General features: G+C 46.0%; 1 protein-coding gene across 5 annotated transcripts in view; it reads left to right on the plus strand.

Annotated features, from left to right (window-relative positions):
* Positions 1-208: 208 nt before the first annotated feature.
* Positions 209-25,221, plus strand: part of CDH3 (cadherin 3) — a 39,078-nt gene continuing 14,065 nt past the window's right edge. Inside the window, exons 1-6 of one of the 5 annotated variants that reach the window (XM_045191918.3) lie at positions 209-685; positions 2,348-2,468; positions 22,240-22,322; positions 23,681-23,806; positions 23,958-24,113; positions 24,206-24,350. In XM_045191918.3, the coding sequence (XP_045047853.2) occupies positions 503-685; positions 2,348-2,468; positions 22,240-22,322; positions 23,681-23,806; positions 23,958-24,113; positions 24,206-24,350 (814 nt within the window). In that variant the 5' untranslated portion in view covers positions 209-502. Of the gene's footprint in view, positions 686-1,615; positions 1,764-2,009; positions 2,138-2,347; positions 2,469-22,236; positions 22,323-23,680; positions 23,807-23,957; positions 24,114-24,205; positions 24,351-25,221 lie in introns of those variants that run through there. The other 4 variants (XM_045191917.3, XM_053915765.1, XM_024555903.3 and 1 more) reach the window with 4 other exon arrangements.

A 25,221-nucleotide genomic window follows, 5' to 3' on the forward strand; every position in this document is an offset into this window, starting at 1 on the left:
CTACAGAGAAGAGCGCAGTGTGGTCCAAGTTGCAGGCAAAAGAGCTGACTCTCAGTTTCTCTTCTCTTCTCCTCGCTCCGCCTCCGCCCGGAATGCTGAGTGCCCGGGAAGGAGGCGGAAATGAGTGCGCTCAACAGCCCTCCAGCCGAGTGTTTACTTAATTAGGGCCTGTATGCCGAGGCTCGTTTGTGTTTAACTGTCCGCCTAATGGTTTCATCTGGCTCCTGGCGAGCGAAGGGAACCTGTGAGGCGAGGACGGGCGAGGCCCCAGGGTACATTTTGGAACCTGCCCCGCCACGTTGTTCCCGAGCGCGGGTGTCTGCCTGCGCCCCCGCCGGGAAAGCGAGCCCTGAGGGTGAGCGAGGCAGAGGAGATGCGAAATTCCTCAAGTCGCCTCCGAGTTTTCCTGCGCTTTGTCTGCCCCCAAACCCCCCACCTGCAGGGACCACAGGCGGATAGCCCAGCGCTCCGGTGATTGCAGATACCAATTGCTCGCTATACCATGAGCCGTGAAATTGAAGGATTACAGCGCTTCCCTTTCTCTGAGTTGGGGGAATGTAAGGTTGCCGTAGAGGAGAGAGACGGCTCGCGAGGCGGAGGAAGAGGACAAATGAGCCAGAGGACAAATGAGCCGGATCCTAAAGCAGTAATACCAGGAAGCATTTGGGCACTTGCTCTGTGCCAGGTACTGAGTTTAGCGTTTTAAACGTGTTAATTTACTCCTCGTCTGCATGTATTAATTTATTTAATCCTAGTACTATAGATGGCAGATGTCGTAATAACCCCATTTGCCATATGCAGAACTGTGGCTCAGAAGGGATAATTCACCTGCCTGAGGCCACAGCGCTAATAATTTGTGCAACCTGTGCTGGAGGGCAGGCAGTGCGACCCAGAGCCAGTGCTTGGCTAGAGAGAGGACTCCCACGGCCGCAGCGCAATGAGTTCTTTTAGTCAAAAGCCTGATGGTGGGCAGGACAAAGGGACCTCCACGTTACCCCTCGAGGACCAAAGAATCTAGAGACTTCAGTCTCCTCAAACCCCTAAATCTGAGCAGAAGAGGAGAAAGAAAAGGAAGAGGCCTCAGGGAACACCAGGGTGGGGAGAAGACGTACAGTGCGCAGCAACTGAGCCGACGGTTTCTGCGTGTGCCGGGAAGAGCGAAGTGCTTCAGGTGGCCGCGTGGCTCCCAGGAAGGGGGAAGGAGAGCTGTGTTCGAGGAAGGCTCACCAGAAGGCTCCTTTAGGCAGTTTTTGCTTAGATTACATTTCAGACCAATAAAAAGAGCCGCATTTTTTAAAATGCCTTTATTTAAGAAAATGTTATTTACGCTTTCATTGGTTGTCGGCGGTGGGGTGGGGGTGGGGGGTTGCTGGAGACCATGAAGCCTTTGGCGCCACCACAGCTTCTGAACTCTGGGACCATCTCTCCCAGCCTCCATTTGTTCCGCTTTTCAATCGGTATTCTGCAAGTTACAGCAGATTTTGTAACGCGGTCCCGCGTCGCTCACTGCCAGACTTAAACCCTCCGAGTGCTCCACGCAGGCTGGCGTGGGAGGCGGAGAAAGAGGCAGGGGCAGACCCCGCTGCAGCCGGGCGCAGGGCGGACACGCCCGTCCTCTTCAAAGCGTTGGGTAACAGCGCCTCGGGGAAGCTTCGATGCGGCGCCCGTTTCCGCTCGGGTTCGGATGCCGCTCCACTTTTTTAAGCTATAGCCGCAAGACCCAGAAACATTTTTCTTGCTTGTTGCGGAGGCTTCAGAGTGGGGTGGGTATTTTTTTTCTCGAACCCAAAGCCTGCCAGACGGCTGAGCCCCTGCCGGGAGCACCTCCCGAAAAGCGGAGGGAATGCAGGAGGGGGAAGAGAGAGGGTGCGAGGGTGCGAGGGTGCTAGGAGAGCTCAAGCCACCGCCCACCTGCGGGGAGGCGGGACCTTGCGGTGTTGGACCAATCAGCACCTACCTGCTCTCACCTGGCCTCCTCCCGCTGGCCGCCCGGAGCTGCGGTGCTCAAAGCGGTGCGGAGAGGTTAGCGGAGCAGTGTCCGGCTGTTGCGACAGCATCTTCACCCCTCTCTCCCACAATGGGGCTCCCTAATGGGTCTCTCTCGTCCCTCCTCTGCCGCCTCTTCCTCCTTCTCCAGGTACCCTACTGCCTCGCCCTTCTCCCAGCCCGGACGCTCTCCGGAGGGCGGGCGGGGGTCCGCATGCGGCGTTGGCGTCTGGGAGAGAACGGGGCTGGGGCCCTCGAGGCCCACGGTACTCTGGGGAGCCTTTTAAGGAAACCAGGGATGGGTGTTTTGGGCCGGGCACGCCTGTGACCCAACCTCCCTCTTTACCCGCTCTTTCCTTAGGTGCAGGTTTGCTGGTTGCGGTGCGCGGCCTCCGAGCCGTGCCAGGCGGGCTCCGGGGGGTCTGAAGTGACCTTGAAGGCAGGAGGCGCGGAGCTGGAGCCAGGCCAGGCTCCAGAGAAAGGTAAGACTTTTCGGGAGCCTGCCCCGTGCAACCGCGGGGCGCAGGGCGGGTGGAAACCGCACGTGGTCCGCTCCGGTGTGGCCGTCACGAGGGGTGCCCAGGCTGGGGCGGGAGACTTCTGGCGCCGCCTCAGGCATGGAAGAGGCGCAGAAAGCATCTTAGGGGCTGTGATGTTGAGGGGCGGCCGAAGGAGAAGATCAGAGAGTGTAGCGCCCTCTGACGTTCAGGCCCCCCTGCCAGGTAGCGGCTGCTTACCAGGCGGCTGAGCTCCCCACCTAGCAGGTACGTGGCAAGCTCTCCCCCGCTGGCCCCGGTGGAGTAATGCGCTGTCCACATTTTTCCCCCAGCCCCCGCGCAGGTGTGGGGATGAACCGTGCCCCGGGCAGCCCTCTTCGCCCTTCTCGGGCCCCCTTTGTGTACCGCGCTTTGTGTCTCCGACAGACAGACCGGGTCTGTTTCTCTTCTCCGCGCTCCCCTCCCCCGCCCCTCTTCTTCCCCGGCAGCTGGAATGCACTTTTAACCCTGCCCTTCCCGGAGGGTCTGCGCCCCTGCAGGCTGCCTGGAAACTGTGTCTGGCACACCTGGGTTGGGGCCATCACGCACTGGGAACACCCCCGCGCCTCCAGTGTCTTGGGACTGGAATGTTAGGGCACTGGGGTGGTAGGGGTCCCAAGCCGGAAGGTTTTGAGCTGAGGGGGCGGTGTATGGGAGATCAAAGCACATTTTTGATCTCCCAAGTACTTGTTTACCCCCCTTTAGTTCAAAAACTTGAGAGTGGGGGTGGGGACCACTTTTGTGTGGAGAGCCACTGTCTGAGACCCAGGCAGCTGGAGCTGATGGCCGCCTCTTTCCCTCCAAGGGAAAAGGGAGGGAGGTTGCTTCTCCACCCTGTCAATCCCAAGTTCTGAAGCAGAGGTGTAACTCTGGATCCTTGAGTGGGTTTCCAGAGGATTCTTAACCTGTAAAACTGTCTAAGAACTCTTGGTATGCATTTTTCTTAGGAGGAGATCTACAGTTTACCTGGCTTTCAAAACAATTAAGAAACACTGCTACCCAGCATTTTTCTCGCCCCCCCATCTGCATACCCCTTACCCCAGGTACAAATTTCCCACAACTTGAACGTGGGGGTGCTGATGTCTGGGGGACAGAATGGCTCCCCTTTGTGTCTCCAAAAGAGAATTGGAGGCCTTGAGTCTGTGGAAGGAAGCCTTTCCATACTTTATGGAAAGGCTCCCCAAACCTTTTCCCAAATAACTCTGCAGATTGACAAACAATTAACACTCGGGCTACGCCGAGGCACCTTAAACTACGCCGAGGCACCTTAAACTCTTGGCTGTAGGGAGCAGAGGAGAGGCATTAAGAGGCCATGCCTCATAAACTTTAAATTCTTGTGCATGGGTTTATTACTTACTGCCTAACAAACTACAACTCAGCCAACCTGTAAAAAATGTTAACTTGGGCAGGGCCCCAAATCCAATTCCGGCTCCCTGAGGAAGCCTTAGTGCTAACCAGAGTGCTGCCAGACCTCTACCCTCCCCCCATCGTCAAGTTCTTTGACTACATTCTTGGAAAGCAGGCTATGGCTTTGAGTGTTGTCTGCCTCATCTTTCTTACTGAAGCAAGAAATATCAGATTAACTGTCACTTCACTAAGCTTGAGGTTGTTGGGAGGAGGCAGTGATCAGGTTTTTGATTTCATGGTCTGGTTGGTCAGTGCTTCCCAGTGACATCAGGCATTTTAAATCTTTTGAGAAAATCCCACTTCGTCAGATGTGTGGTTTATGATTGTGAAAAGTGAGGGCTTACGCCAGGAGCACACCTGGGTTCTAAAACAAAGGGTGGGTTCATATGCTTGGCTGACTTGCCTCACTGCAACTGGCTAGTGCTCAGAGGCTGCTGCCTTTTTAAGGAAAACCAAGTAGCTGGACCTGATTGGTCCCATTAGTTAGGATGCCCCAGCAAAATAATGTTGGTACTTCTGCCCTTAGACGTCAGCTGCTGACATCTTTCTACCTCCTCTTTCCATCCTCAGTGCACAGGATGGGTCCAGCCCTGTTGCAAGGGTTATCCTGAGGGGATGTACAAACTCTTATGTTTCCATACTGCTGAGGAACAGCTGCCCCTGTTCTCCCCTGGGTTATGAATATCACGGGTGCCTATGAAGTTGAGCTCAGAGAAATTATCAGATATAATTAATACCTTGTCTGTATGTGTACTTTCCCCTTCAAAGCATTTCCCACAATTCCGAGCTTGCTTAATCCTCCTGACATTCTCTTGAAGCTGGTAAGGCAAATATTAAACAATTTCAGCTCTTAATCTGAGTTGGGACTTCAGAAAACCTGTAGCCCAGCCCTGCTGGAGGTTTTAAAGGTGGAGAGGTGGAGGAACAGCTTAATGGATTCAGTTTGCTTAGCTTAACAGCTTGTGAGCCTCCTTGAGCATCACAGACATGACTTACCTGTAGCTTTATCCCTAGGACCGAGCACTTAATAGGATGCCCAGTGGGTATTTGCATGAATCATGACAACCTTGGGAAGGGTCTGAGCATTTTACAGGTGAAACCTGAGTGGTTATGGCTTCACTATCACTGCTGGGATGTGAATGGAAGTTCCTTACTCCCAAGGCCCCTGGCATTTTTTTACTACCAGAAAGTGGGAGGTGGACCAAATGGAAGTACTCTCCTTCTCCCTTTCTTCCCCTCTCTCTGAAATTTTAAAACAAACAAAAAAAAGTAAGTGACCTAGCCCTGGCTGGGTGGCTGGGTGGCTTCGTGGGTTGGAACGTCATCCTGTATACCAAAAGGTTGCTGGTTTGATTCCTGGTTAGTGTACATACCTAGGTTGCAGGTTCTATCCTTGGTCTGGGCACATATAGGAAACAACTGCTGACTGATGATGTTCTCTCTCTCTCTCTCTCTCTCTCTCTCTCGCTCTCGCGCTCTCTCTCTCTCTCGCTCTCGCTCTCGCTCTCGCTCTCGCTCTCTCGCCACCCCGCCCCTCTCTGCCTTTCTCTCTCTCTAACAATCAATAAACATATCCTTGGATGAGGAATAAAAGACAAGTGAGTGACCTAAGTGGTCTATACATCCCTAATGGTGAACAGCTGAGAGAGGCAGCTTAATTACAGTACAAGAAATCCAGTACTTCATATGGTCTCTCTGCAGGTTCACCTCACCCTTAGTCAGCATTTGGCTGATTTCAAAGTTCAGCACATGAGTTGACTTCAAGGTAGTTTTGCTTATCTCAACTTGAATAAAAATTGCCTTTTGTTTTGGAGCCCCCATTGTGAGCTATACCCTTTATTTACATTTTATTCTTTCAGTAATATATATTTAGCACCTGCATATATCAGGCACTGTTCTAGAACTGCAGCTAAAGCAATGAATAAAACTAAATCCTGCCCCCGGGATGCTTACAGTCTAGTATTAATTATTTTGTGCTTACAACTGACTGCCTAGCAGTGCAGGTGATGGTATTTTCTCCTTAGCTGTAGGATGGGGTAAGGAACTTGGCATGAAGTCACTGGGGCAGCCAGCAGTACGGCCGGGATTTAAACTCAGAGGGATTCCACAGTGCCTGATAAATCTGCCTCTGAGGCCCTGGCTGGGTAGTTCAGTTGGTTAGAGCATCGTCCCTGTGTACCAAAGTTGCAGGTTTGATCTCTGATCAGGGCACATACAAGAATCAACCAATAAATGCATAAATAATAACTGGAACAACAAATTGATGTCTCTCCCCCTCCTCTCTCCATTCCTCTCTCTCTAAAAATCAATCAATAAATACATTAAAAAATAATAATAAGTACTTTTTTTTTAAATAACAGATCTGCTTCAGAAGAATGAATGTTTGGGAATTGAGGCTTTGAGCCCGGCTGGCTGCCTTTCTGGCTCAACAGGGGAGGAGAGTTGGTTGCCGAAGGCTGTTGCACATCCTGTTAGCATGTGCCTGGGGAGCAGGTCTCAGATCTCTAGACTGCCTTCCTACCTCCTCACAAGACACTGTTCCTAGGTTACCCTGTGCAGAGTGCCCACACCTCTCCGCTTTGTGAGGAGGGCATGGCTTACGATGAGCAATGAGTTTCTAGGGCTAGAAACCAGCTCTGCAAAGCATTTGGAGAGAGATGGAGAGTGAGGGAGAGAAGGGCCCTCCCTGCCCAAATCAGCTGAGTCTTTGATTCTGAGACTGAAATGTCTCCATTCAGAAAACCACTATGTGGAGGAAAGTGCCCAAATAAGTGTACAGCTTGATGGACATCACTGAAAACATCCCTGTATGTAGCACACAGGCAAGAAACAGCATTGTTGCCCTGGCCGGCACGGCCCAGTTGGAGCGTTGTCTCTTACACCAAAAGGTTAGGGGTTTGATTCTTAACCCAGGTTGTGGCTTCAGTCCCTGGTCGGCGTGCCTACAGAAGACAACCAATTGATGTTTCTGTCTCAAATTCTCTCTAAAAAATCAAAAACATTTAAAAACAAGAAAGAAAGAAAAGCAGCATTACCAACACCTCAGATGCCCTTTCCTTCCCAGTCTCTGCCTTCTTTCCAAGAAAACTACTATCCTGATACTAATACCATAATTTGCCTTTATTTGAACTTTATGTAAAAGAACCATAGAGAATATTGTCTTGGATCTGGCTTCTTTACTGCATATGTGAAACCCTTGCATAGTTTTGGATGTAGTTGTAGTCGATTCTCATTGTCATATAGTCATTATGTGACTCCACAATTTTGTTGCTGAGCATTTGAGGAGTGACCATTTGGGGCTATAATGACTTGTGCTACTGTGAACACTATTGTTCAAGTCTCTGGTGAAACTGTATATGGGATCTGTTAGGCACATACCTGGGAGCATAATTGCTGGGTTAACGGAGGCTCTCAGTACTGTACTGTGTACCTAGAAGTCAGGTTTTCTCTGTCTTGAAGTAGCTGAGTGTCTTCTGGATTCAGCCACCCTCTCTCCCACAACAGTCTCCTTCCCAGACCCATCCCTTCTGCACTCTCACTTCTCATTTGGCCCTATGCTAAGAGACAAGTCTTAACTATGTACTTGGTAACTTCTACAGGTAACTTCCTTTATCTTGGGGGAGAAATCTTTCCTTTTATTTGCCCTTAAGCTAATGCTTGTTACTTTTTCCCCAAAGTAGAAAGGGAATCTAGAAAGGGCCTGGAACTTTTTAGGTGAGGTCTTTTTCCTGGGTGATGATTTTTATCCTGGTCAGTGTGTGGGTGGCCAGCAAGCAGCCTCATATGACCAAGGTGGTCTAGTCCAGCTCCTCCCTCAATACAGAGGCTGTGAGGTATATGAGATCCAAAGCCAAGTGGAGTGGTTATTCAGCCAACAGATGTCTGAATACCTACTACTACTGGGTGCTAGTTGTTCATAAGTGAGCAAGACCCACAGCTCCTTAACCTCAGGGGGCTCCTGAGTAGAGGAGGAAGCAGATCAGTCACCAGGCAATTTTAATAGTGCATCCTTCATTCAGCAAGTATTTATTGAGTACCTTCTAAGTTCCAGGTACTATTCTAGGTGCTGGGGGACATTAGTGAACAAAACATGGGGAAAAACACTCAGGCTTTGTGAGATACCTGTTAGTGGAGAGACAAATTAAGTTACTTACGTGTGTGTGTATTTTATTTATATACATATGTGACTGAGAGGTGAGGGAGAAAAAATACAGAGTCACATAAGAAGGGCTGCTGACATGTTCTTCCGGGGGCCTATAGGAAGTGATGTCCAAGCTGGAGGCTAGGGAAGAGTTATGCGAGGGGGTTTGGGTGTGAGAGGTGACAGGGAGTGTTCTGGCAAGGGAACAGGATCTGAGTTCCAGAAATTTAAATACACGTCCCTGGGTGGTCCATGGAGATTAAGGTGGGGAGAGGTGAAAGGAGAAGTAGGCAGGGTTCAGTCCAGCTTGGAATTAGTATCCCCTCATATCAGAGGTAGCGAAGTATTCACAAAAGGCAGGAGATGTGGCTGAAGTCCCAGTTGTGCCCCCATGGAGGCAGAGTCTCTGAAGTCTCGTCTGGAACCAAGGCACTGGGCCCTCCCACCAGCATCCCTTTTCCACCGCACTTCTGGACTTTTCCCAAACCTGAGGACGAGGCCATCGTCAGCCTCAGTTGGAACCACCTCCCCACCCCCCGCCAGCCCACCCTCATTTCATTTAGTTACCCAGCATTGTCAACCCAGGTAGCTGGGCAGGCAAGGAAGAACTTGCAAACAAAACAAAAACAACCTAAATGCCATTTGCCAAGGCCTGAGTTCCAGAAAGTACACTATGTACTTTGTGTAATGAGCCTCTTTAATCCTAAAAGCCCAATGAAGGGAGTAGAATTGGCCCCATTTAACTGGATAGGAAACCTAGGTTTTTGACTTTGTAACTTATCCAAGGTCACCCAGCTAGTAAGTTGTGGAGTTAGGGTTTGAACCCAGATTGGACGCTAAGTATGAGGTGCTAACCATTTTGGGAGGCAGGGTGAGAAACAGAAGCTGGGCAGGGGTCCTCTGGCCCCCTCCAAGCTGGAGGAAGATTGGAAATAGTTAACTTCTGACCCAAGAATTTCCGTCTCCTCCAGGGACCTCTGTTAATCACCAGGACCGGGAGTTGGGGGGAGGGGCATTTCTATCCAGGACCCCTGGCTTTCCTTTTAGGATGTAGGGAGGGACTGGGAAAGTTCAGAAACCAGGCCCAATAGGCTGTCACTGACATTCTCAGCTGAGAATCTGCTTCTGGCTGTTCATCTGCCTCTCCTCACCCTGCCCCTGCCCAGCATCAAAGACCTCCAGAGCCCAGCCTTGGTCTGAGTGGAGGAGCTTGATGTACTCTGCCCCCTCCCACTGCTCCAGCCAAATCTGGGCACCCTTGCTGGCCGGTCTGAGTTACCTAGAGTCAGTGGCCTGCAAATCCTCCAGCTAACAGAATCCTCACCAGGCTGCAGTGGCTATGGCCCCACTGGACTTCGGGGTGCTGGGGTCCCACTGCTTGTTCAGGGAACCCAAATGCCCTATCTTTGGAAAGAATGCAAAATGAACACCTTTCTTTCTCTTTTTACCCCATCTTTGAACTCACTGCTGGCTCTGTCGCTGTCTTACTTCTGAGGAGACAGCTTACAGCCAGGACCACACAGCCAGGCAGTGGGAGGGCTGGTGGCTGCTCCTCTCATGGGAGAGTCTCTCTAAGCTACACAAACCCTCGGGAGGAGAGATTTGTTCTCCCTCAGGACTCTGAGGCATCTCCAGGGCTAGAGGGAGATAGGGCTGAAGAAAGAACTATCGCAGGCTTTTCTCTTCCCCCTCAATCTCAGTAAAACCCTACTTTTGCTTGTTTACGAGCACATAAGAGTATTTTGAAATTACATCTCTTACCAAGAAACCTTAAACCAGAGTTGGAGACTACAAGTACATTGATCTCGCCCGGGGTTCCGACCTCTGGGTGTCATATTACCTTTAGGAAGTCTTTGCTCCCTTGTAATTAATTGTGTATGAGTGCCTGTGTACTTCTCTGAGAAGATTCCCCCCCAAATTTGGGGACCATAGCATATTCCCCACTCTGCCCCCATCCCCACCCCCACCCCAGTTCAGGTCCATCCAGAGGTTCTTCACGCTCTTGTCCAGCTCTTGCATCTGGGCACAGACAAGGGGAAATGGGGTTCTAGGTCTGCTTTCTCATCCCAGTCTATGTGGTAATCTGAGGCAAGCTACTCTGGTCCCAGCTCCGCAACCACAGGACAGATTCCAACTCTCCTGTGTGTGGGAGATGCCTCCATGGCCCTGGAGCTAGGAGGAGTGGACTGCTGGCTGGTCAGTGAGAGGGCGATGCCGGCAGGTCAGCCACCATCCTGGGTGTCTTGCTCAGGCTGCCTTCTCACAACGAGCCCCATCTTGTTGTAGCTTCAGGCAGAGAGAAAAGACAGCTACTTGTGGGCTCTCCACATACAAGCCAGAACAAGACGCCAAGCCCACACCCTGCCCTTTCTTTGTGGAGTCAGCTTCAGCTGGGGCTTCCCACCAGGGCTTCAAGACCTGTTATTTTCTTGTCTTTTATGGTCTTTTTCTGCTTCCAGGATACTCCTGCATTCTCCAGCTGCGACTCAACTACATTCTTAACTGGTTTGCCCCTGCCTTTGGTGTCTGAGTCAATAATTTTTAAGCTTGACTGAGTATCAGAATTGCCTAGGGAGTTTTTTTTGGTTTTTTAGATTTTATTTATTTTTTAGAGGGGAAGAGAGGAAAAAGGAGAGAAACATCGATCAGTTGCCCCTCACATGCCCCTAACTGGGGACCTTGCTGCAACCCAAGCATGTGCCCTGACCTGGTGACCTTTTGGTTCACAGGCTGGTGCTCAATCCACTGAGCCACACAAGCCAGGGCACTTAGGGAGTGTTTTATTTTACTTTATTTTATCTATTTATTTTACATTATTTTAATTGTATTTTTTATTACAATTTATCCCCCTCATACCCTCTTCTGCCTCCACCCCTCCTTATTATTTATTTTAGAAATTGATTTGAGAGAGAGAAACATTGATTTGTTGTTCCACTTGTTTATGCATACATGCATTCATTGATTGGTTAATTCTTGTGTGTGCTCTGACCGGGGATTGAACCTGCAACCTTGGCATTTCAGAACGACACTCTAAGCAACTTAGTGACCTGGCCAGGGCAGGAGCCTTTTATTTTTATCATACTCCCTTCCATATATACTCTTTTATATTATTTAAGTAGGGTTGGGCTGGTTGGTTGGGATTTTACATTAATACATGAATATATGTTCACTGTAAAAACCATATTTTTCTTTTTTTTAAAACCATATTTTTCAATAAAATATGTGGCACTTACTATGTGACAGGTACTGCTCTTAGCATTTTGTATGTGTTTAATCACTACAACACCCCTTGAAGTAGATGCTAGTACATTGTCCCCATTTTACAGATGAGGAAACTGAGGTCAGAGAGGTTAAGTAACTTGCCCAGGATCACACAACTAGTGAATAGCAGAGCTTGGGTTCAAATCTAAGTAGCCTGGGCTTTAACTACTAAACTTCACTGCCTCTCAGTAGAAGCAAATCAGAAACAAACTAAGAAAGTTTCCTCAGTTCTACTCCCTAGGGATAAGCACAATTTCATGGTTTAATGTGAATCTTTGTAGACCTTTTTCTTTATGAAAAATTTATGGATGCATACAGAAAATTTTAAAACAAGATTGGACTATATTATGGATACAAATGTTACTCTGCAACTTGGCTTTTTCAAGTTACTGAATCAGGCTTCTTTCCAGACTGCCAAATACACATTTATCTTGTTCTTTTACAGCTCCATGATCTTCTACATGGTAGATATACTATGATTTATATGGCTAACCCTCTATTTTTATCTTTTACAGATGTGGAGGTGGGGAGGAGTTAACATAAAAATTATAAATTGTTTGGACTTTCAGAAATCTAACTTTCAGGACTCACCTTATTAGGAAAGACTGCTATAGAAAGATGATCAAATGCATTGTTCATTTTAACCCCATCCAGAAAAATTAAGCTTTTATGTTTGAATAAAACATAAACTTGCAGCTTTGCTGTAGGCTTAATAAGGTTACTATACCACTTAAAAATCATTAGTTTTCACACTAACCATTGTTGTATGTCTTATCTGAATGTTTCCAAAGCATTTGAAATCAACAAAAACATTTTAATTGCATAACTCAAATTTATTAGCCCTTGTATTATTTTTCTGGAGTGTTGAGAGATTGAGAGTATGACATTCAAAGCAAAAAGGTATTTTTTTCTCAAGTTTTCTTTATATTTCAAAGTATAGTTAGCAAGCATTATGCTGAATAAAAGTTAATTTCCATTCTTAAAGAGCATATTCATTTCTAGTCTGACTCCCCCACCCCCGAAAGAGGGGTTTATGGGTTATTTCTTAAACCCAAATATTGCTGCAATAAACAGTTATTCCGGGTGGTCGCATTGATATAAAATATACATTTTTGAAAAGCTCAGAAATTCATAACTTCCATGCTTCAAGACATATTCTCATAAACATGTGTGAAGTGTATGTTTGTGGGGTGAGGAAGCTAGGGGGATGCTTACAACTCACCAGTCCCTCCAGTTTTGAAATCACGTGACTTTTTGCACTTTTTCTGATTTCGGGTATTTGCATGTCTTCAATTTTGCATACAGAGTGAGACAATATTTATGGCACCATTTGTCCTGACCAGGTGGCTCGGTTGGTTGGAGCATTGTCCCGTACACTAAAAGGTTGTGGGTTTGATTCCCAGTCAGGGCATATACCTAGGTTGTGAGTTTGTGCCCTGGTTGGGGTGCATAGGGGAGGCAACTGATGGATGTTTTTCTTCCACATCTATGTTTCTCTCTCCCTTCCTCTCCTCTAAAATCAGTAAAAACATATCCTTGGGTGAGGATTAAAATGTATATTCTATGGCACCATTTCAAATTTCTATAATTGCAGTTTGCATAAAATATGACTGCATTATAATGTAGAGAGTGCCTGAGCTAGAGTTACAGAGCCACTGTGCCTGAGTTAAATCTGTTTGTTCACTTACTAGTTGTGGAAACTTGGGTCAGTTGCTTTACCCCTATGCTTCAGTTTTATCATCTGTAAAATAGGGATAACAGTGAGGACCTCATATAGCTGTAGTGAGGATTAAATGAGTTAGTGTATCATAAAGCACATAGCTCTGGCTGGTGTGGCTCAGTGAATTGAGCGCAGGCCTGCAAACCAAAAAGTTGCAGGTTCAATTCCCAGTTATGGCACATGCCTGGGTTGCAGGCCAGGTCCCCATTTGGGGGTGTGTGAGAGGCAACCGATCAATGTTTATCTCCCTCTCTTTCTCCTTCTCTTCCCCACTCTTTAAAAGTAAATAAATTGCCCTGTCTGGTGTGGCTCAGTGGATTGAGTGCCAGCCTGTGATCCAAAGGGTCACCAGTTTGATGATAACCCAGTCAGGGCTCATGCCTGGATTGTAGGCCAGGTCCCCAGTTGGGGCATGCAAAGAGCAAACACACATTGATGTTTCTCTTCCTCTCTTTCTCCCTCCCTCCCCCTCTCTCTAGAAATAAATAAATAAAATCTTTAAAAGTAATAAATAAATAAAAGTAAATAAATAAAACCTTTAAAAAGGAAAAAAAAGCATGTAGTAAATAAATAAGTGTGAGATGTTAGTGGTGGTAATAATAGTATTATTACAGTTGGACAAATTTGTATGCATCTTTCTTGAGAATGCATTCCTGGAGACAAAGTTTCCAGGTTAAAGGACTTTCACCATTCATTTAACAATTATTGAACATCTACCAGGCACTGTGCCAAGTGTTGGAATACAGAAATAAGCTACATGTAACACAGTCTTTGCCTTTGGGCATTATAGAGACTAATAGGGAAGATAGGCAATTTGTTAATTACAAGTAAGCAAACTGATACATTGTAAAGGATTCTATGGGAGGAAGTTATGTAGAGCTAGGAGAGTTTTTAAAACTGATCTACTTTGGGAGGGTTGAGGGAGTTTCCCTGAGAAAGTAACTTCTAAATTTGGATCTGAAAGATGTTAGGAGTTAACTGGGTAAAATTGGAGTGGGAAAACAGGGGGACACTGTCCTAGATAGAGGAAACAGAATGTGCAAAAGGCCTGTGGTAAGGGTTTATGATGCATTTAAGAAGAGACCTAATATGGCTAGACAGTAGAGGTAAGGATTGAGCACATTAAAGATTTTATTTTTTATTCTAAGCACAATGGCACATCATTGATGAGTTGCAAACAAGGAAGTGATCTTACTTCATTTTCCTAAATGTATATATGATCTGTTGCACTTCTCAAAGATGATTTTTGCACTCAGACTAAAAGTGGTTGTAGTATTTACCAAAGTGATGGGGATAGAGATGAAGAGACGTGAATCTTGGTGATTGTCTGGGAGGGGGAGTCTTAGGGAGAAATAATCTGGGGAGATGGTGATGCTAGCAGACCATATTTAGCCTAAGAATATAGAAGATCATGAGTGTGATTTTTGACATAATGATTTTAAGATGGCTTTAAGGCATCTAGGTGGAATATTGAATAGACAACTGTGTGTTGGTCAGGGGAAGGGTCTGGACATTTGAAATTTTGATACACACCCTGAAGTGCCATCAAAAGCCATACCAGTTTACCTACTTACAAGAAATAAATGGGGGAATCGGGATCTCCCAGGTTCACCTCCAGGCACTGATTCAGAAGTGATGAAAGCAGAGAATCTGGATTTTTTTTTAAAGGTTTCCAGGTGATTTTATCAACAATATTTGGGAACCATTGCTCCATGATAATCATGAAGGCCATTGTGAAGAGCTAAATGTAGCTCTTTAAAAGAGGATGTTAAAAAAAAAAAAGAAAAAAATGGGTGAGATGTGAATGAAAGAGGCATAGCATTTTGAATTTAATTTCCAAAGTTTGCCTCTATGGCAGTTGATCCATTTTTTTCTTAACCTCGTGCTTACATCAGGATTTTTGATGGCCTTCACCTTCTGGTTCTTCTGTTTTGCTTTTTTAAATCACCTTTCCTGGTTTTGAAAATTTAATTGTGCTTTTAAAAGTGCAACACATCTTGTTTGGCCCTAATCAGAACCTGTGTGTGTGTGTGTGTATGTGTGTTCTCCCCAAAAAGAGACTGGAAATTAATAAGGGCTTATATTTGTTGAGTGCTTCCTGTTACACAGCTTAAATATGAAGTGACTTGCTGAAGGCTGCAGGGCCAGCCAGTGTGTGGCACGTCTACCTAGCAGATCCTTAATTGCTATCCCAGATGTCCCAGGCTGATCACCAGGCTCGCTCTTTTGGTATGGTCCTTGAAGGGAGGAATCAGTGAGCCAAACAGCGACCTCATGCTGAGCTTTGAGTCTGCCGGTGCTTCAAGCTCCCAGAGTGTAGTCTCATTTGAGACCTCCGTTCTCATTTGTATTTCTTGGCGAATGAACCTTTTTTTCTATATGTAGTTTTAACTCAGAAGAATGTCAGAATCTTTTTTTCAAGGCAAATCCATATACTCTCCCCCTGTGCCTTCTTATCCCACCCCTAGCAGAAGGTAGTGACAGCTGTAAGGACAAATTTGTTTGCTTGATAAGCTAGTGACATCCCTAAACCAAGCTAGTGGAGACTTCTCTGACAGTCGCCCCCACCCCCCATGAGCTGCACTTTGTCACAGCCCCTTTCTTTTCTTCCTTTTCTTGCTTTCAGATATTTTATAAAAATTTATTTGAGCCAAATTGACAACATGCTGGGGAGCAAGATTTCAGATGTTCTTGTCACTACACTTTCAGACACTCTTCCCTTCTAGTCAATGCCTAAAAATCAGTAGGGAAACTGGCCAAGATTGATCACCAAAGGAACATTTGTCCCCGGAGAGATGGGTGGTTGTATTTTGCCAGAACATCCGGTGAGGATGCATATTGGGGCTGTATAGTACCTCCATGTCATGGCTGGGAAGACAAGCTCCTGACCTTCAAGAGTGTTCCCTTGAGAATTTGGAGAAGTCTAGGCAATTCCAACCTAAAAGCAGGCTTGGAATGTGTTCTCAGCCCAACATCCATCAGTTCTTACAAGTCAATTTAAAATCTTTCTTTTTGCAACAGCTCTAGTACCCCAGGGACTTGACTCTTCTTGACCAAGTTTTATTATAGTGGCGCCAGATCAGGATCTGAGGCCAGGCTTGGCAGGATGGGCTCTAGAGAGGAGCTTTGAGCACAGGCCAGGGACTGTTGAGTCCTGGGACAGTTCCATTGGATGTCTTTCTGTCTAGTGCAGATACACAGAGCTCTGGCTTTTTAAAATTAATTTTGCTAGAAGCAGTTTCAGGTTATTAACTCCCTTCCCCGACAATATGCTAGGAATTGTGCATTTTAGGGTCAGTGCTGAAAGCTATTGATTTATATTGGTATAAATGCCTACCTTTTCAGCAGGTTCATTGACTTGGATTCAGAATCTCTGTGGGAGAAACTGAATCGGAAGCAGTCAAATGACATTGTTTAAGGTCCCAGGTGGGCGTGGAAATAAGAGTTATGTTTCGGTCTCTTTTTTCCAGCCTTAAGATCTGAACTGTTGCCCCAGGTGTTCATCAGTGCTCACCAGCTTGCCCCGGAAAAGTTTGACACCAGCCCATTCATGCCTTTATGACTTGGCTGAGGTTTGTGGCCTTGTGGAGCTAGGCTGCAGTCAGGAACAGGAAATCAGCTTACTTCACTAGCTGTAAGAAGGTGAGGTAGAAGGAGGGATGAGTGATTATGAGGCCTGGTTTCAGGTCAATTTCATTTTGAAACCGATGATACAAGCCAGTGGTGCCAGGAAGCATATGGGAGGATGTTGTAATGATTTTGCCCCAGGGCTTTCTGTTTACCAGTCTCTGCCTTGCAGAGAACACTGCTCATACTTCTACAGTTGCCTCAGCAGGCTTCAGTGGGCAGGTCAGCTTGTCTGTGAGATCTTCATCCTCTGCCTTCCCCAATAAACCACAGAGCACCCCTACAAAACAGTTCTCTCCAAACCCTTTTATGTTCTTTGGTCCCACGAATCTCCTCCTCCCTTCAGTGCTTCATCCCTCAGGTAAAGCATTTAATGGCTATAGCTAAGCCCTAACCCAGTTTGAGAGACAGTTTTTCAGTGATGTAGAGGCAGGCCCAGACTTGGAGTTAGAAGCCAAGGTTAATTGTGAGTAGGCTAAAGGTGCCTTTTATTAAAGGCTTATTCTGGGCTAGACACAGTGCTCAGTGCTGTGTGAACATTATTCCATTTAATTCTCCCAATAAGATTATGAGATAGGTATTATTATTCCCACTTTCCAGAGGAGGTAACAGCTTCCATATGCTCGTACAATGTGGATTTGAACCCAGGTCTTTTCAGCCTCCAAATCCCATGTTCTTCATCACTTACCTGTCTTTAGGATTTGAAATGTGGTCCTGCTGCTTCTTGGTTGTGGGAAGAACCTCATATACTACTGTCTGAAGCTGATTCCTGAGGAACTTCAACCCCAGGCAGCCTTTGGTTTCCAGAGTTGTCAGAATGAGGGGGATGTAATATCTACCTTGCAGGTCATTTTTTGAGGATTTGGATAGGAAAACTCTTAGCTGGGTGTCTCTCAGACATTTAGAGCTTGTTTCTGCCTGCCTGACTCCTGCCCCTTGGTTGTATTCTGCATCCAGCTGAATGTGGGCTTGAGCTGATGGGGCCAGGCCCTCTGGTGCAGCTGCAGTGTGCGGCCTGAGCCGGAGGCATGTACACGTGCAGTGCATCACTACTGGCTTCTTGATTGCTGGCACTGTCCCCTCTAAGAATAGATGTGCTACCGATACTGTGCTACAAGTGTGTGGAACCATGGAACAGTGGAAATGTTCTGGCAAGTGGTAGTGACGTGTGTTCACATTCCTGGGGTGCAGATTTGTAGATAGCAGAAAGAGAGTTTCTGGGTGCCTGGCAGCTTTTAGAGTTTGGGGGATTCAGACTTCTGAGTAGTAAGGGAGTCCATCCATTAGCTTCCTGCTGGGTCACCTGGTAGGGGAAGATTGGAGGGCTCATTGAGAGTCTGTCATTAAAGGAAATTGCAGACAGACTCCAGCCCTCTTCTAGTTGAAGACCTCCCTTAGGAAGAGGACTGTTTTAAGAATGGAAAACGTGATTCTTACTTTTTTTTTAATCAGTGCTTGAATAGCTAATACTTTCTCTTGGGTCAAAATTCAGAAGGGTATATACTAAAAGAGTCTCCACTCTATTCCCTAGCTGCTGGTTTCTTCACCCTTCTAGAAGTATTTCTCAAATACAATTTAAAAATACAAATGTTAGCATTTTGCAGAGGCTACATTGTTTTTTATCTTTTAAAAAATATTGTATCTATTGATTTTTAGACAGAAGGGAAGGGAGGAAGAAAGAGAGGGAGAGAAACATCAGTGTGTGGTTGTCCCTCACGGGTCCCCCACTGGGGACCTGGCCTGCAATCCAGGCGTGTGCCTGACTGGGAATCAACCAGTGACCCTTTGGTTCTCAGGCCAGCACTCAATCCACTGAGCCACACCAGCCAGGGCTATATCTTTTTTAAAATTAACAATATTTCTTCGAGATCTTTCCGTATAAAGACATAAGAGCTTCCTCGTCTTCTCTTACATACATGGTATCATCACACAAAGTTAACCTCTTAGTGATGGACAAACAAGCAATGCGTCGTTGGTCGTTTGCTAGATAGCTAAGGAAAAGTGACTGTGGTGGGCTGGGGGGTGCTTGCTGGAGGGGGGAAATGAGGGACATCAGTAAGTGTGAAGAATAGAAAACTTTTTAAGTGACTGCAGACAGGAGGCAGTATCCTATAAAAATGTAAATGTAATAAAGTGTAGACACTGGTTCCCTGGTGCACTCCTAGTATCTAGAAGAATGCTGGGCACATAGGAGACACTAAGTAGTTCTTAAATGAATGCTATGTTGAAGAGCCTGGCTTTAGAATCTGACAACCCTGGATTCTGATTCCACTCACTAGCTGTGTGACCTTGGCCAAGGCATCTCACCTGCACCCCAGTTTCCTCATGTGCTATAAGAATTTGTAAATGGTTACAGGATTTACTAATGTGTGTTTTGGGGTTCTATCTTATTTGATATTCAAGATGGCTCTGTGAACTCTAATTTTCATCTTCCAAATGAGAAAACCTACAATCGTAATAAATGAATTCAAGTTCTGCATCGACATATTGATGTTTCCAAATAATAGAATTTTGAGAGGCCTTTATGTGTGTCCTTAACACAGCTTTAAGCAATGCTGAATCTCACCTAGTAAGTCTAGGTATTCCCTTTAAAGTTTTTTTTTAACTTTATTTATTTACTTCTAGAGAGAGAAATGTCAATGTACAAAAGAAACATTGATCGGTTGCTCCTTGCACACCCCCAACTGGGGACCTGGCCCTCAACCCAAGCATATGTGCCCTGACTAGGAATCGAACCAATAACCTCTCAATTCACAAGCCAGTGCTCAATCCACTGAGCCACACCAGCCAGGGCTAAACCTTCTTTTTTTTTTTTTTTTTTTTTTTTTTTTTTAAGATTTTATTTATTCTTAGAGAGGGGATGGGAGGGAGAGAGGGAGAGAAACATCAATGTGTGGTTGCCTCTCATGTGCCCCCTACTTGGGAACCTGGCCCACAACCCAGACATGTGCCCTGACTGGGAATCGAACCAATAACCTCTCAATTCACAAGCCAGTGCTCAATCCACTGAGCCACACCAGCCAGGGCTATTTTAAAATTACTATAAACATCATTTTGCATTGCTGGATCAATAATCCGTGGAGTTAGTACTCATAGATTATTTAAGTCTTGCCCTACTTTAAGATGATTTAATCTTTGCCATATGTCATTCCTGGTCCTTGGAGCCCTAAAGGAAAGCAAGATAACTCAGAAGATGAGGCTACAAAGCTGTGTGTTGGAGGTAAAGGGCAGGGTCTCCCTGGGGCTCTTATGCCCCAGGGACCCTCTGGAGCTGAGTTAGGCTTAGATCCCTCTTCCTCTCCCTCTCACTGGGCAGGTATGTCACAGCCCATGACTCCTCAGTGGAAATGTCGTCAAGGAGGCAGGGCTGGTTTCTAAGCAGTCTTCTCTTTCTCTTGAGCACATTCCAGCCTTCCCACAAAGGATCCTGCCTCTATGCGTGATCTCGTGGTCTCTGAAGAGCTGGCACTGGACTCTGGGGAATGGAAGGCAGCTCTGTATGCTTTTAAGTCCCCCCTTTAACCCCTTCCATTCACTAACCCCTCTCCCCAAATTATGGCCAACATGTTAACTTCTTTCACTTAGGTTAGTTTTGCTTGTTTTTGAACTTCATGTTAATAGAATAATATGTCCTCTCTTGGATCTGGCTTCTGTAAGATTCATCCAACGTCCTTATAGTCGATTCATTTCATTATGTGAATATACCATGATATTTCTATCCGTTGTACATTGATGGACATTCGGACTGTTTCCAGTAAACAACTCAGTGGTATTAAGTACATTCACAGTGTTGTGCAGCCATTACCACTGTCCATCTCTAGAACCTTTTCATCGTTCCAGACAGAAACTCTGTATCCGTTGAACAATAACTCCCCATTCCCCTCTCTCTCCAGCCCCTGGTAACCTCTGTTCTACTTTCTCTATTAATTTGACTATCCTAAGTACTTCATGGAAGTGGAACTATGCAGTATTTGACCTTTTGTGACTGGTTTGTTTCACTTAGAATAATGTTTTTAAGGTTTATTCATATTGGAAGTTTATTCCTTTTAAAGGCTGAATAATATTCCTTGTGTGTATAAACCACATTTTGTTTATCTACTGATCTCTTGATGGACAGTTAGGTGTATCTGTTTGAGTTCCAATTTTCAATTCTGTTGGGTATATATGTAGAGGTGAAATTGCTGGATCATAGGGTAATTTCTATGTTTACCTTTAGAGGAACCACTATTTCACATTCCCAGTGCTTGAGGGCTCCAGTTTCTTCACATCTTGTCAACACTTACTACCTTTTCCATTTGTGTGGAGTCTTTTTTAATAGTCATCCCAGTGGGTGTGAAGTGGTATCTCATTGTGATTTTCATTTGCACTTCCCTACTGACTTAATAATATTAATATCATTTCATATGCTTATTCACCCTTTGTACAAATAAGTACAAAGTATATAGTCTTTGGAGAAATGTCCTTTCAAGTTTTTTGCCTCCCTCCCAAAACCAACTGGGTTGTTTTTGTTGTTGAGTTTTTAAGGAGTTCTGGATACGAATCCTTTGGAATTCTACTTTTTTATATTATACTGTTTGAATACTTTATTACATTCACATAGCTAATCTATTATCCTTTCTTATACTAAGGAAGGATATTTTAAAAACAACATAATTGTAATCATTATTTGAGATTAAAGGACAATTTTTCAAAACAGGACAGGTGGAAAACCTCTCCCCGACATTTCCAGGGCACAGCACTGTCCCCGTGGTCCTGGCTGTGCTGCAGCCTAGTCACACGGTGAACGGGTGTCTGGGCCAGCACAGAGGGAGCCGCTGGGCCAGAGCATGGTGCTGATACGCCCAGGTGTGGCCTCCGGCAGGTTCCCCGATTTCATGTTTTGGCCACAAGGAAGGGTGAGTGAGAACATTGGTTATGAGTCCTCTTTAGTGTGTGCTTTGGGGTTATACTGACCTGGCTCCTGACCCTCAGTTTTCTCATCTTTGAAAAGGGGCCAACACCTACCTTGGTAGGGTAGTGGTAAGGATGAAATAGGCCCTGTCTCTGGCTTGGTGAACTGCAGTTATTAACTCAGAGTGCTTGTTTAAAGGGTGGCCAAGTAGAGGGACTCAGAAGGAATGTGACAACTGAAACAACCAGAGGTTGTCCTCTGTGAGTGATGGTGTAGCAGGTTGCATGTCACATGTAGGTAGACTCATGGCTTTTGGAAATGCTAGAAATCTTCTGTCTCCAGCTGTGACCCTGGGTCACCGCTAGCCTCATTAGGCCACTGGGGACTAATGTCACCTAGTGTCTACGATCTTGGTGTGCTGGCCTCATGAGCAAAGAAAGGTGTTTGGCCCACTAAGTGGTCTTCCCTCTAGAGACCAAAGTTGGAAGCCCCATCGGAAACTCGGATTTGGTCACACTGCTGCTCAGAGGAAGTAAGTCAGGTCTCCTCCGGACGGGGCCTGGAACAGCCCTCGATCCAGTCAGGTTGCTGTTGTCAGGTCTTCTTTCCCTGGGGTAGCTTCCAGAAGCCCCCCTTTCTTAATACTATCTTTCTCCTTTCCCCACAGTAGCATTCGTGGGCTGCCTGGGACAAGAGTCAGCCCTGCTTAGCACTGACAATGACTTCGCTGCACTGAACAACAGAACAGTCCAGGTAAAACACCATGGCCACCTGCAGGACGGAAGAAAGATGTTCTTCGTGCATGCCCAGATTGCCGCTGTGAGCCTCCTTATCCCATCAGAGGAGGGAGCCCTCAGTTGCCCACAGCAGTGGATGTGGGTACTGACCTAAGCAGTGTAGTGCTCGCAGCTGCCCATGAGGGGCAGCAGAGTAACGGCTCAATGCCCTTGTCTCTTGGATTCTTTCTCCCATGGCCCTTTCCTTTCCGATATCATCTGGGTTCCAACACAGATCTGCAATCCCATGAGCCTCTGGGAAGATGGACATTAGGCACTTGGCCGCACATTGTTTCTCTTTTTTTAAATTTTAAAATCTATTTTTTCCCCAGCAATTGCTTTTTTTATTTTTATTTTTTTATTTGAAAGAGAGAGACATCAGTTTGTTGTTCCACTTATTTATGCATTCATTGGTTGATTCTTACTCGTGCCCTGACCAGGAACGTGACCCACAACCATGGCTATGAGGACGACGCTCTAACCAACTGAGCTACTGGCCAGGGCAGATTGTTTCTTTTATTTTAATTGTTTGAATAGCTAATACATAAACAGTTTGAAAATTTAAAAATAAATATTTAAAATTATACAATGAATAACCTCCCTTTATTTTTCTCCATCTGCCTAATGCCCTCTCCACCCCTCTAAGAGAAGACACAGATAACCACTATTACCAGTTTCTTTACTTCAGTTTAATTACATATGTTATCTAGATAGTTGTATTGTATGTGTTATATGTTTTATAGATATACAGATATAAAAACAGGCTCTTCCCTCCTCTTATGTAAAAGCTAATGTACTATTAAGCTTCTTTTTGAACTTAAATATATGTATCAGTACTGCCTGGCCCTTTCCCACAGAAAACTACCATTATTAGTTCTGAATTCCCCTAGACTTTGTCTTTGTATAAGCAAATGTGAATATATGGTCTAATTTTCCTACCTTTTTACACAAAAAATGGAACAGTGCCTGGCATCTATTAAGCACTGTGTGTTTATTAAATAAAATGCTAAACTATTTGTAGAAACTGTTCTGTACCTTGTTCTTTGCATTCAGCAGTGTATATCAAAGGGTGATCATAGTAATCTTTCCATGTCAGCACACAGAGAGCTTCCTTATTCCTCATCTTTAGAGCTGCATAGTATTCCACAAGATGTATGTACCGTAAAATATTTCATTGGTCCTCCTCTATAAGTGAGCACTTAGATTATTTCAAGTTTTATTTTGCAATAGACCCATCTAGGTCTCTCACCTCACTCTTAACTCCTGTGGGTGAGAGGATGTTGGGTGTGTGCCACCTGTCTGCATATCTAGGGAAGGGGTCTTCTCTCCTGACAGGGAAGGAAGGCATTGAAGAGCTCCCCACCCAGACGTATCTTACGAAGACACAAGAGAGAATGGGTGGTCCCGCCGATATCGGTCTCTGAGAATGGCAAGGGTCCCTTCCCTCAGAAGCTGAATCAGGTACTGGGGCCTGCAGAGGAAAGCCTCCCTCATGGGAGCACTTTCTGATAAGGCTGCACCTCTCCACCCCTCCCCTTGTAGTGTTCTTGGCTGCAGTCATGAGATATTTGTCACTTTTTCAGCTGTTTTTTTTTTTCTTTTTGGCTTCCAGCTCAAATCTAGTAAGGACAGAGGCACCAAGATTTTCTACAGCATCACAGGACCTGGGGCAGACAGCCCCCCTGAGGGTGTCTTCTCCATAGAGAAGGAAACAGGCTGGTTGTTACTGAATAAGCCATTGGACCGGGAGAAGATTGCCAAGTATGAGGTAAGTAACCTTTAGCCTCCAATGAGAAGCAGGGACCCAGAGCCTGGTGGGAAAGGTAGAGCCAGGCTGACCCCAGACCTGTGTACCCATAGCTCTTTGGCCATGCTGTGTCAGAGAACGGTGCCTCAGTGGAAGAGCCCATGAACATCTCCATCATCGTGACAGACCAGAATGACCACAAGCCCAAGTTCACCCAGGATGTCTTCAGAGGGAGCGTCTTGGAGGGGGTACTTCCTGGTAAGAAGACTGGAGAGGGGACAGCTTTAGAGGTCTGCTGGGCCCAGACGTGGCCTTGGGTCACCGTATGGTACCATCTGGAGATTAGCCCAGACCCTGCTGGGCTGGAAGAACCCTCCATACCTGACTTCCTTGGCTGTGCAACAGGTCACCGGCGATCTGTGTGCTTGAGGATCTCCCAGGAGCCTCAGATGATCAGGTTTAGGAACCACTAGTTTTGGAGCCACGGACACTTAGATTTGAATCTTGATTTTTGCCTCTTCTCCTGCTCAGATGCTGGGCAAGTTCTTGATCTCTGAGCCTCACTCCTCACATCTGAAAATGGCAGTAATACCAACCTTAAAAAATTGTGAAGGTTAGAAATAACACACACATCTTAAGTAACACAGAGCACCTGCCACGAGGTTCTTCAGTAATTGGCAGCCACAGGAAAGAAGCTGGGACTGGGGGGTGCTGGAACATGGTTTATGCTGTGCGGAAAATAAATTCCTGGGGCTGGAGAAGAGGGTGGAAGAAGCGAGCAGGAAATTAGGGAAATAGGTGCATATTAGTGCTCTCAAAGATAGGTGCTGCTGGGAAGGGGTGCTCTTTCTCTCTGAGCTGTGGACAGTACACATGGAGGAGTGTGAATTGGTTAGACTGCCAATAACAAATTCCCAAAAGAAAAGCAGGGCCTTAAACAAGATGGAAGCTTTTCCCCCTTACCCCTCTTATATTCAGGAAGTTTAGGGGTAGTCAACTCAGAATGGGATAGTGCTTTCAAGTGTTGGAGACCTAGACGCCTTCCAACTCGTCGTTCTGCTGTTTTGGCGTGGTTCCCAGCATTACTTCCCAGTTGCTTCTGGAGCTCCAGCCATTACATCTGGGAAGC

Source organism: Desmodus rotundus, chromosome 12 (genome assembly GCF_022682495.2).
Source record: "Desmodus rotundus isolate HL8 chromosome 12, HLdesRot8A.1, whole genome shotgun sequence".
In the NCBI taxonomy this organism is placed as follows: domain Eukaryota; kingdom Metazoa; phylum Chordata; class Mammalia; order Chiroptera; family Phyllostomidae; genus Desmodus; species Desmodus rotundus.